The following is a 13,178-nucleotide window of genomic DNA, read 5'->3' on the forward strand; positions in this document are numbered from 1 at the left end:
CCCCTTCTCCCCCTCCTCTGCTTCTGCTACCTCTTCCTCCTCTGCTACCCACTTCGTTCAGGTTACTAAGCCACTCAAGCCTCTGATACTTCATCTATGAAATGTGGGTGACAGTCTCTAGTTTATGGAGTTGTTGGGAGATGTCAGTGAGATACCCTATGAAAAATGCCTGACATGGCATAGGGGATCCCCATATATTAAGCAACCTTTATTCCTCCTCCCCGCTCCTCTGCCCTCCTTCCCCTCCTCCCCCCTCCCCCATTCCCCGACTGGCCCCGCCCCCACTGCCGGCCCTGGCCCCACCCACGCGGGAGCTGCTGCATTTAAGGAGATTGCGCACCTTGAAAGGTCAACACATGTGAGCCTCGAGGCGGCCCCGGGTGCAGACTTGCCATGGCCTCCGAAGCTTCTGTGCGCCTAGGGACGCCCCCTGACCGTCTGTGGATCCAGAAGCCTGGCATCTACGAAGACGAGGAGGGGAGGACCTGGGTGACTGTGGTCGTGCGGTTCAGTCCCTCGCATAGGGAATGGGCCAGGGCCTCAAACACCCAGGGCAGCGCCTCCCAGGGCAGCACAGTGAGTCCTGGGCACGGGGGGAGGCTGTGGGAGGGCTGCGCACTGACCCTTGCCCGTGTGGGACCGCGGTGGGGGTCAGAGAGGGCCGTTGTTACCCGCGCTGGAAAACTCTTCTGTGCAGGTCTAGGAGCGCAGCAATGCCCTGGCCCCAGGAACACCCCCGTGAAGGGACCACAGGCACAAACTTATCCACATGAGGTAATATGGTCCTGCCTGGTGAAGCCGAGACTAAGGTAGCTCAGGGCTTAGTGCCATTTCCAGTGCATGCTGGGAAGGTTCACAAATGGGGCAGCTATTGAGCTGGGCTTTGTGGGATGAGTAGGAGTTCTCCAGGTCTAGAAAGGAGGCAGGAGTAGTATAAGCAAAAGCATTGCAACCTGGAGGCACCAGGTGGGCCAATAGGATGAATGTGAGATTGGTTTCAGATTACTAATCTGCAAAATGAGAATAATATACCTCTGTGGCAAGTGAGTCACAGACATGCTCATGTACGTGGCTCACCGCCTGACTGGCCTGGGGAAGCATTTGACTGATAACAGATTCTGGAAATTAATTCAGGAGGCTTGGGTGGAGTCCTAGATTCTTTGCTGTTCAAAAGCTCCCCAGGTGATAATGATAATCACTCAGGAAAAGGCCGTAGATGAGGGCTTTAGATCACAGCCGGTCTTTGAGGGATAAAGTAAATACAGTAGAGTCTCTGGTGAGGGCGGGAATTGATTCCAGGGCCGACTGTGGATGCTCAAGTCCCTGATAGAAAATTACATGGGTAGTAATTACATACAACCTCAGCACAATCCTCTCCTATATTTGAAATTAGATTACTAATAACACCTAATGCTACACCTACACATCACTTCAAGCTCTCCTTCTTGGAACTTTGTGGAATTTTTTTTCCCCCAAATATTTTTAATCTGAGGTTGGTTGAATTCATGGGTGCAGTATCTATGGAAATGGGGAGCTGGCTGTACCTTAGTGTAATATAGTGAAAGTTTATCCGGATATTTAAAATGCCATTTAAGGCCAGGCGCGGTGGCTCACGCCTGTAATCCCACCACTTTGGGAGGCCGAGGCTGGCAGATCATGAGGTCAGGAGATCAAGACCATCCTGGCTAACATGGCGAAAACTCGTCTCTACTAAAAATACAAAAAAATTAGCTGGTCGTGGTGGCGGACGCCTGTAGTCCCAGCTACTCAGGAGGCTGAGGCAGGAGAATGGCGTGAACCCAGGAGGCGGAGCTTGCAGTGAGCTGAGATGGCGCCACTGCACTCCAGCCTGGGTGACAGAGCGAGATTCCGTCTCAAAAAAACAAAAAAACAAAACAAAAAAACCCAAACATTTAGGTCATTGTAAACAATTCACTGCCTGTTTGTTTTTTGAGAGAGTCTTGCTCTGTTGCGGCTGGAGTGCATGGTGTGATCTCGGCTCACTGCAACCTCCAGCTCCCAGGCTCAAGTAATTCTCATGCCTCAGCCTCCTGAGTAGCTGGAATTACAGGCTATTTTTTTTTTGTTGTTATTTTTAGGAGAGACAAGGTTTAATCATGTGAGCCAGGCTGGTTTTGAACTCCTGACCTCAAGTGATCTGTCCACCTTGGCTCCCAAACTGCTGGGATTACAGGCGAGCCACCGCGCCCAGCCAGTTCACTGACATTTTAAACAATATAACGCATTTCCTAAAAAATCTTCAAATAGGTTCTTTCAAAAAACGTTGGTGGAGAACATGGAAAGGCCTTTCTGTACATACACTAAATAAAGCATGCAAAAATTGTGGAGCAAATATTTTAAGTTTTTCAAAAGCCTGAGAAAGTGTTAATGGAGAGGACTGTGAAATGGTGCAGCCGCTATGGAAAACAGGATTCCTCAAAAAAGAGAATTACGGCACAATCCAGCAATGCCACTTCTGGGTGTATACCCACAAGACTTTGAAGCAGGAACTTAAGCGTGTATTTGTACATCCATGTTCACAGCAGTATCATTCATACTAGCCAAAAGGTGGAGGCAGTCCCAGTGTCCATTGATAGATGAATGGGTAAACAAAACACAAACCATGAAGTATTCACACTTAAAAAGGAAGGAAAGTCAGGCACATGGATGAAACTTGGAGACATTATACTAAATGAAGTAGGCCAGTCACGGAAGGACAGAGTCTCTTGTATGAGGTACTCAGAGTGGTTTCATTTATAAAGTGGAGTGGTGGCTGCCAGGGGCTGGAGGGAGTCGGGGATGGGAAGTTAATGTTAATAACAGGTATGGAGTCTCAGTTGGGAAGATAAAAAGTTCTGGAGGTGGGTAGTGCTGACGGTTCCACATGTCAATGCACTTAGTGCCACCGAACTGTACTCTTAAAAACAGTTCTGGTTTTTTTTTTTTTTTTTTTTTTTTTTTTAAATGATTCAATGGAAATAGAATTCTTCAAATAGAAAGTTATTCTTCAAATAACTTAGCCATAGGTGGGATAAGGGACCTACTTAGTATTTTTTTCCCTCTTTCTTAAAAATAGATCGATGTCTTAGGGTGGGAATTAAGCTTCCTGGGCACATCTAATGCAAAGAGCAGCCAACTTTTTCTGTAGAGGATCTGATAGTAAACATTTTCCACTTTGAGAGCTATGCTCTTGCAGCTACTCAGCTCTACTATTGCAGTGCAAAAGCAGCTAAAGGCAACGGTAAAGGAATGAGGGAAGGAGCCTTAGTTTATTTACAATAAAGCTCTATTTGCAAAAGCAGATGGCAAGCCGGACTTCGTTTGCTGATCTCTGATCTAAAGTCAGAATACACAGAGAAGGAGAGATTTTTGCCACGTAATTTAAAATATTTCTCTTTGCAAAAGCAGTCCGTAAAAAAGCTAGGACAACAAACTGAGAAAAATCATCACAACGTGTTTTTTTAAGCACTAATATTCTTAATTCAAAAAGACGTTTTATCACTAACGACAAATACTTCGAAAATTGTGTAAAAGACTTTCCATTTTGTTGCATAACATAAGAAGCTTTGGTTTTACTTTTCCTTTCATCTTTCTAACTTCCAGTACCAGCCTAATTTTGTTATTTTTATTATTATGTATTTATATTGAGACAGGGTCTTTCTCTGTCTCCCAGGCTGGAGTGCGGTGACGTGATCATAGCTCACAACAGCCTCTACCTCCCGGGTTCGAGAAATCTTCCCACCTTAGCTTCCCGAGTAGCTGGGACTGTAGGCACATGCCACCATGGCCAGCTAATGTTTTATTTTTTGTAGAGACAGAGTCTCGTTATGTTGCCGAGGCTGGTCTTGAACTCCTGGCTTCAAGCAGTCCTCCTGCCTCGGCCTCCCGAAGTGTTGGGATTACAGGCATAAGCCACTGCTCCCAGTCTTATTTTGTATATTTACTGTAAGTATGTGAAGGTCATGATCAGAACTGCGGTATATTTTGGGGGGAAAATCTATCACCCTCAGATCCAGGAGTCCATGGATACCTTGTTTTTAAAACGAAGATTTAAAAATTATGGCAATGGCAGAGATGGAGCCCCAAGAGAATACTTAGCTTTAACCCAGGGTGGTGACAGGTTGGAAACAGTGGCTAAATTTGGGGGTTGCAGTGGGGCGAGGCAGGGTGCAGGTCAGAGGAGACCAGAAGAGCCCCAGTCATCCTAGATGTAGCCACAGGCACCAGTGCCAAGGCTCTTGGTCTGGAATTCTGAAAACATTTACCTCTGACCCTGGCAGCCCACTGGCCGGGCCGGGGCATCTAGGCCTGCATTGCTAGTATGCAGCCCAGTTGGCAGGGAACCCTATCCCTGATCTGCCGCCTCCTTTCCGGTCCCTTCAGTATGAACCCAGCATCACGGTGCACTTGTGGCAGATGGCAGTGCATACCCGGGAGCCACTCTTTTCCAGCCAGATGCCCTTCTCCCAGCTGCCCCCCGTGTGGCAGCTCTACCCCGGGAGGAAGTACCGAGCAGCGGATTCCAGTTTCTGGGAAATAGTGGACCACGGCCAGGCAAGTGTGTGGTGGTTCCAGGTGAAAGCGACAGGTGGCCCCTGGTGACTGCCGTGGCCCTCTCTCTTCTGTACCCCTGGCCCCCTCGGGGTTCTTGTCTCTCCTCTTCCTGTTGCTCAAGTCTTCCTTCAAGGAGGCCTGAATGTGTATGGGTGGATCAGTACATGAGTTCCCATGTGGGATGTAGGCAGAATGGGTGAGGGAGGGAGGGTTGCCTTCCCTGGGCTAGGGAAATCCACAAGCCGGAGTTCCCACCTGCCTCGCCCCTGCCTGCTGCTGCCAGCCTGCATGGGCGGCCCTTAAGGCCAACTGGAGGAGCATCTCCCAGAGGTTCTGATGGCTGTTCCCTCTCCTGCAGATCGACTCCATGGAGCAGCTGGTCCTCACATATCAGCCGGAGAGGAAAGACTGACAGTGGGAGTGGCTGGTATGTTGGGGGCCCGTGCCTCTCGGTGCAGGGATCAGACGAAAGCGAGAATACGTCTCCTCTTTTCAGAAAGACGGCATGGCCTCCTCCTCCTCCCTGCTGTTTCCTGAGATTTTTCTTACATAGCCACCTGTCACCTCTGCTCCCCAGCCCCTTGGATGTGATGGTCCACCGTGGGTGGGCCCCTATAATAAGTTCCTAAAGCATGGGATCTCATCGAATAAGATTCATCATTTAATCCTTGTGAGAATTCTGTGAGGTGTACATGTTAATGACCCATTTCACAATGAAAAGACTAAGACTCTGGGGATGGGAATGATTTCCTTGAGACCGTACAGCCAGGAAATAGCAGTGATCAAGCTCACATCTAATGATCTCAGGTCCCTAGACTTAACCATGGCACTGAGGTGCCATGCGACGGTGGCCTTCGAGGACCCAGCACTGACCCACAGAGGGCTCTTCCCAGATGGGCTGCAGCTTGGAGCAGGCCAGGCAGGGCCTGGTCCATTGGAGGGGCTGGCACTGGGTTTGCCTTTGACCCCAGCAGCTTGGATGGGGTGCCAGGCTCCTTCATAGTTCACTATCTCCTTTGGTCTTCTCCCAGGCCCTGCTGGCCCTGCCCCTCTGGCCTGGTGTCTCCTCGTGCCCCCTCAGTGAGGATCTTCATGTACCGTCTTCTGTTTGCACACCCAGCATAGCCTCCTTGCAGGCAGGAGACAGTGGGGCCCCTGAACACTCAGCTTCTCTCATTTTCCTCAGTTATGAGTCCTGTCCTGTCCTGCTTGGATCTGCACTTAGGGCAACTGGCCTGGATGGACTTCACTAGGGGCCCTGTCTGTGCGCTGAGCCAGTTTCCCCTGCTGGCTGCAAGCTGTGGGTTCTCTTTCTCCTCTGTGCCCCTCATGCTGATCTTCTAGATGCCACTCCCAAATTCCCTTCATACCCACCGGGATGTGTGCCCAGCCAGGCCTCCGGCACCCCCAGTGCAGCTCGTGATTGGAAACTCACCATCAGCAGGCAGTGGCTCGGTTTAAGAGACGGCCGCAGAGGGAGCCCAGTCTGGATATGGACTCGGATGCCCTGTGGGTATCAGTTCTGCTGACACTTTGGCCCGAAATAGATCCAGTGCTGAGCCAGTAGTGTACGCCAGAGCCTCAGTGAGCCCATCTGCACAGTGGGGAGCGTGGAAGGACGGGTTTGGCCTGTGCTTCTGCTTGTTCAGTTCTTCAGCTCACGAAAGGATGCTAGTCCATGAAGGTGGCCTCGCAGTACTGGTTAATTAAACTTTATTGCACACTGTCCACTTTTGTGCTGAATTGGAGCTTCTCTTTGGCCTCTTTCTAGCATAGAAATGCAGCTTCCGGTATCGAAATGTTAAGGTAACATTTTAATGTTCCTTTTCATATTTTTCCACACTGGGAAGGAAATTGTAATCAGTCCATTCAGCAGCAGGACGCTGGCGGGAGGTAAGGAAGGGGAGGAGACTCGTGCGGGCTCTGGGTGAAGCCCTGCTGTGAAAGGGCAGGAAAGCCGTGGTGGTCACAGGAGAACCGGGAGTAAGGGAGAGCTTCCAAAACGAGACAGTGCAACAGCGTGTCAGTGCAGGAGATGCAGAATGCAGGTGCAAGGGACGAAGGGCCCATGTGTGGGAGAGATGACATGACAGAGGAGCAGAGTCCTTGAGCAGGGAGGGATGGGGCAGGGGGCCAAGGTACTGAGCGGGGCCGCTACTGTGACCAGGAAGAAGCGGACGATACAGTGCAGGTCAGGGTGACCATGCAGTGGTGGCAAGGAGAGGGGATTCCCTCCCTCATGTCATTCACAAGAAAAAATTACCCATGGGCTAAAATCCCAACCTTACAAAATCTGTAAAAGCATTCATAGAAAGTTTGGAGAAATATGTTCATGAATGTGGGGTACAAAAAAACCCAAGTAAGACACAGGTGTAAGCAAAAGACAGTGTAAAACAAACTTTTTCAAGTGAAGCATTTCTGTATGACAAAATATTAGGAAGCGTCAATCACAATTTAGCATGGTACATAAGGCACGCCAGTGTTTGCCTGGAGCGGACTTGCTCAAGGCCAGTGGTGTTGCGGCGAGGGGCTGTCTTGGGCATTGTAGAATGTTTAGCAGCATCCTTGGCTGCCACCCACTGGATGCCAGAAGCATCCCCTGACCCCAACTTGTGAGAACCAAAAATGTCAGATGGCTCCTGAGGGGGCAAAATTGCCCTGGCTGAGAATCACTACCCTAGATAAACACTTGCACAAACACTTGCATGTGTGGTGTACACAAGAGGCATGAAGAGGGAGCCTTGGGGTAAGAGTTGAGATTCCACAGTGTTGGCATGGTTAAAGGGAGGCCCCGTGAACAGGGGCTGGGGTGAGCACTGCAGGCTGGCATTGTACCTTCTGCTGAGCAGCTTATGTTGATCTGGCAGCCTGGTCTTTCAGGAACCCTCTTCCCCTAGCCTGCCTTCCCTCCCACTGGCCTGAGTCGGGGGTGTGTGCAGGAGAAGGTGTGTCACGCAGCATGCATCCCAGCCAACAGAGAAGGATTTCATGATGACACCAGTCAAGAGTTAGGAAAGTGTTTTTTTTTTTTTTTTTTGAGACAGAGTCTCACTCTGTCGCCCAGGCTGGAGGGCAGTGGCGCGATATCGGCTCACAGCAAGCTCCGCCTCCTGGGTTCACACCATTCTCCTGCCTCAGCCTCCTGAGTAGCTGGGACTACAGGTGGCTGCCACCACGCTTGGCTAATTTTTTTGTATTTTTAGTAGAGACAGGGTTTCACTGTGTTAGCTAGGATGGTCTTGATCTCCTGATCTCGTGATCCACCCGCCTCGGCCTCCCAAAGTGCTGGGATTACAGGCGTGAGCCACCGCGCCCGGCCTAGGGAAGGTTTTTATTGTTAAATGGGAAATTGACAGAGCCAGAGAGGGAAGGAGGCATTGTTTTCCTACCCACAGAAACGTGCCCCCCAGAAAGGAGCGGGCTCTGCTGGACACACAGTGGGTGGTGAGTGTCTGCATCCAGGAGAGAGAATTCAGTCCTTTAGCTGCCTTCTTACAGGGCAGGCTGGGCACAAGTGCAATGATGAAGGCTGCACAGACTTCCTGGGTACCAGGTGGGTGGGGCCTGGGAATGCCAGCTGTCCAGTGCCTGGACATTTGGGGTCTGTGTAATTGTAATAGGTTTGTTGTCAAATGTGCACATATCCCAACACTGGGTTGCAGCAGAGAAAGCAGTTTAATGGTAGGGTCACCGAAGGAGGGGATAGGAGGAAACCTCAAATCCATCTCCCAGAGAAGTTTGGATTAGGAATGGGCCGAAGTGTGGAGATTGTTGATTGGTTGAAAAGTGCAGGATGACATCATGGGACAGGGAGATGAAGCCGCTGTATTCTCATGCTTGGTCCTCTGTGGGGGTCTTCAAACTGGTTGCTGGAATTCAGACTCTGAAAAATATCTTAAGTGATTTATTCTAATGTCAGAGATCCTGTCTATAGGAACAAAAGGGATACAAATAAATTATTAAACAGTCAGTCTTATAATCCTAAAGTCAGAAATCCTATCTGTAGAAACATCGGGTATGCAAATGGTCACCATCTAGAGTGCTATGTGACTTTCAGCAACAAGAAAGTGGGTCTAAGTGCAGCCTGATCAATGCTTAATTATGACTATTTCTGTCCAGAACCCAGCATGCAAACTGCAAGGGGGGAAGTTTCAGGCTCCCAGGATGAGGGAAGGAAGCCATCAGTTCCATGGGAAGCAGAGCTTGGGTGCTGCTTCTTCCTTGGGAAATAGGCCCTCATCCCTGCCACTTAGGACACCTCTGCTCCTTGACCTTAGAGCACCATTAGTCCTGTAGCATTGGGAGGGGCCCCCAGCCCCAGGCTGGTCCCCAGGGAAGCACACTTTGGGATCTGCTGCCCCTCCTGGGTGCCGTCCTGCACTTGCTGGTGGTCTGCGTGCTCTCCTGGCCTCACTGCTGAGGTCTGCAGCAGAACAACGCATATTCTGTGCCTGGTGACTCCCAGGGCCTGGGTGACTTGGCTTCACCTGGGATCCTACTGCTTGTTCTGCCCCAGCTGTTTGCTGTGACCCCTTTCCAGCTGCCATCTGGCTGGTCCACACCCAAGCCTCTGCTGAGGTCAGCCCTGGCACTTGGCATCAGTGCTGGATGGGGCATGGCGGTGCCCCACAGAAGATGCACTCCAGAGAACCTCTCACCCCACCTCACCATAGTGATATGGGAGTTAAAAAGGAATTATTTAGGCAGATAGCAAGGGCATGGGAGTCCTCAGTAAGGCTTTTCTTTTCTTTTTTTTTTTTGAGACAGGATTTCGCTCTTGTTGCCCAGGCTGGAGTGCAGTGGCGCAATCTCGGCCCACCACAACCTCCGCCTCCTGGGTTCCAGTGATTCTACCTAAGCTTCCTGAGTAGTTGGGATTTCAGGCATGTGCCAGCACGCCCAGCTAATTTTTTGTATTTTTAGTAGAGATGGGGTTTCTCCATGTTGGCCAGGCTGGTCTTGAACTCCCGGCCTCAGGTGATCTCCTGCCAAAGTACTGGGAGTACAGGCGTGAGCCACCGTGCCCAGCCCAGCCTTTTCTTTTTAATGAAAGTAGCCCCAAATCATTTTCTAACTAATGCAGCCTGCAAGCTGGGAGCCTGCACGGGTGAATGCTGGCGGGAACTTAGGCCTAGACATGTGCAAGGTGGCAGACTTCTCTGTCAGCCACATGTATTGTAAGGAGCAGACAGGATGGGGCCAATCAACTGGGAAGCCCATTTGCGTAAGATCCGTGCGGGGTGACCAGCCTTCCCCGCCAAAACTAATGTGTGAGTCCTATATGAATCGGATACCGCCTCCTCAACTGGGCCATGAAACTCGGAGCATTCACCACCAACTGTCCTTTTTCCACTTGGAGACCCCTTCCTCTATAGAGGAAGCTGTTTCTCTTTCTCTCCTCTTCTACTTATTAGACCTCTGCTCTTTTTTTTTTTTTTTTTTTTTGAGGCGGAGTCTCGCTCCGTCACCCAGGCTGGAGTGCAGTGGCGCGATCTCGGCTCACTGCAAGCTCCGCCTCCCGGGTTCCCGCCATTCTCCTGCCTCAGCCTCCCGAGTAGCTGGGACTACAGGCGCCGCCACCACGCCCGGCTAATTTTTTTTGTATTTTTAGTAGAGACGGGGTTTCACTGTGTTAGCCAGGATAGTCTCGATCTCCTGACCTCGTGATCCGCCCGTCTCGGCCTCCCAAAGTGCTGGGATTACAGGCTTGAGCCACCGCGCCCGGCCTAGACCTCTGCTCTTAAACTCCTCATGTGTCTGTGTCGTATAAGGAACCCCAGGGTATATACCCCAGACAAAGTAGCCCCTTAAATAGTGGACTCTTTCACATTGCCTGGGCCCAGAGGCTCTGGCCCAGGCTCCTTTTGCTGTTAAGTTTCTGTAACATTGTGATACATTAAGAAATACAGATTTGGTCTCCATCCCCAGATCCTAGCATAGAGCTCCTGAAACCTCTGGAATTTTCTAAGTGATAGGAGTGAGAGGAGCATCTTTTGTTCTTCATAATAAACCCCTTTCAACCTACCATGTGATTACAGGATTGGAACTTTTAGTCCCACCCTTCTGACCTCCAGGAAATACAAAAATAACAGTGTTTCCAAACATTGGGAAGGGGAGAAGAGAGAAGGTAAAGGTAAAGTACGTAGGTTTTCCCATGGAAAGAAGTCCAGAAAATACAGTTGAAAGATCAAGTCACAGAACTAGGAACATATTATTTAAAGGAAAAACTAGAAGAAATAAGACTCATAAAAAAACTAACCAAGACTGGCAGCAGGAGATATGGACAGGAGGAGAGAGGAAGCACAAGGATGCTATTTCCTCATCCTTCACAGGGGACAGTTGGGAGAGGTCGTAGAACAATAAACAGAACGGCCATATAAAAGCTCTAAAGGGCCGGGCATGGTGACTCACGCCTGTAATCCCAGCACTTCGGGAGGCCGAGGTCGGTGGATCATTTGAGGTCAGGAGTTCGAGACCAGCCTGGCCCACACGGTGAAACCCCATCTCTACTAAAAATACAAAAATTAGCCGGGCGGTTGTAGCGCACGCCTATAATCTCAGTTACTCAGGAGGCTGAGGCAGTGGAATTGCTTGAGCCTGGGAGGTGGAAATTGCAGTGAGGGGAGATCATGCCCCTGCACTACAGTCTGGGTGACAGAGTGAGACCCTGTCTCAAAAAAAATAATAAAAGCTCTAAAAGTGCAATGCAGACCTTCTGAATTATATAAGAAAAACAACCTTTCCAGAATATATCTGAACCAATAAGAGAATTCAACAAGTGTTTATACATTTAACACGTAACACCCAACAGTTTTCTACTATATAGACACAAGTCAGTTAGAAAAAAAAAAAATGGGTAATCACATGTAAAATACTTATATGAAGCAAATTTTAAAATTCTGAAGGACAGTCAACAAGTCTTGAATAAACCTAAAAATCTTAAAATAGTCATGTAAATTGAACAATTTACCTCTATGCCTCAGTTTCCTCATCTGTAAAACAGGGACAATAAAAATAGCCATCTCATGGGCTGTTGTACAGATTAACATATCGGGTTAAGTAAGCATTTGTAAAGCTCTTAGTGGTACACAGGGCTATGGAAAAGTGTTGCCTAAATCAATCGGAGGCTTCGTTATCGCAAAGATATAATATCTCCCTAAGCCTATTTATAAATGTAATGCAATCACAACAAAGAACTTAAAAGAGTTTTGTACCTGGACAATTTGAACCTCAAATTGATACGGGGAATTTAAGATGTAAGAAAAGCTGGGAAAAATCTGAACGAGGAGAGCTGTGAGGGCGCACTAGGGTTAGCAGCCATCAAGAAGCAACCCAGAGCTGCAGCAGCTAACGCTGGTGGTGCTCACGCACGTGCAGGCCTCAGAGCAGTAAAATGGAACAGGCTGAGAGGGAACTGAAAATACTAGTGGAAATTTCACTCATGAATGAAGGCAGGTCCCACTTTGGCATAACGATTATTTTATCTAATGGCCGTTGACAAAGAGCACTCTGCCTTCTCCTTTCTCCTCCTGAAAGCAGAGAGAAACCTCCATGTGGAAGATGTCCTCCCTCTATCAGAAGGAAAGTAACACATCACTGGGGCTGAGAGAATTCCGTATAAACTAACATCATAAATGAACCTTTCTCCTTCAGCCACAAGTAACTCCCCTAGCCCAAGGCCCCTTGCCTGGTCACATTTTCACCATATACTACTCTTTGTCCAAAATTAGTGTTTAACTGTTTCTTTGTGTCTTTGTTTTCCTATGAGGGCTCCTGTGTCACAGAAAACTTATATGAAATCAATACGCTTTTCTCCTATGAATCTGTTTTACGTCAATTTAATTCTCTAGCCCAGCCGAAAATGTTAAGAGGGTACAGGTGAACTTTTGCCTTCCTTACACAATCAAGGTGGCATTTCAAAGCACTGCCAAAGGATACATTAGTCACTAAACAGTGTCATGACACCTGGCTAGCCATTTGCCTAAAAAAGTTGGATCACTGCTTCATTTCTCATATAAAAGTAAATTCCAGATAGATTAATGATTTAAACAAAGGAAAGGACAAAAGGATAGACGAAAACATGAAGGAAATTTGTTATTGTGGAGCAGATAAGTCCTTATTAAGAAAAACCTGGGCCGGGTGCGGTGGCTCACGCCTGTAATCCCAGCGCTTTGGGAGGCCGAGGCAGGTGGAACACAAGGTCAGGAGAGCGAGACCATCCTGGCCAACATGGTGAAACCCTGTCTCTACTAAAAATACAAAAAATTAGCCGGGCGTGGTGGCGGGCGCCTGTAGTCCCAGCTACTTGGGAGGCTGAGGCAGGAGAATCGCTTGAACCCGGGAGGCGGAGGTTGTAGTGAGCCGAGATTGCACCACTGCACTCCAGCCTGGAGACAGAGCAAGACTCAGTCTCAAAAAAAAAAAAAAAAACCTAAACCCAGAATACACAAAAGAAAAGCAATATATAGGATGACAATGTTAAAAAATAAAACATTTCTGCCTAGCAGAAACAACAACAAAATAAAGTACAAAACAACGTAACCATGGCGAAAACACAGATAAGTATGTGGAGAAACACTGACAAAGGACTTCTTTCCTGAATATCCAAAGATTCTTTATGGCTG

General features: G+C 48.7%; 1 protein-coding gene across 1 annotated transcript; it reads left to right on the plus strand.

Annotated features, from left to right (window-relative positions):
* Positions 1–349: 349 nt before the first annotated feature.
* Positions 350–6,284, plus strand: TCL1B (T cell leukemia/lymphoma 1B). The gene is made up of 4 exons (XM_025392556.1): positions 350–576; positions 4,384–4,554; positions 4,913–4,981; positions 5,586–6,284. The coding sequence occupies exons 1-3, from the start codon at positions 394–396 to the stop codon at positions 4,964–4,966; spliced, it is 408 nt and encodes a 135-aa protein (XP_025248341.1). The 5' UTR covers positions 350–393; the 3' UTR covers positions 4,967–4,981; positions 5,586–6,284.
* Positions 6,285–13,178: the final 6,894 nt, after the last annotated feature.

The sequence above is a fragment of the Theropithecus gelada genome, chromosome 7b (assembly GCF_003255815.1).
Source record: "Theropithecus gelada isolate Dixy chromosome 7b, Tgel_1.0, whole genome shotgun sequence".
NCBI lineage: Eukaryota > Metazoa > Chordata > Mammalia > Primates > Cercopithecidae > Theropithecus > Theropithecus gelada.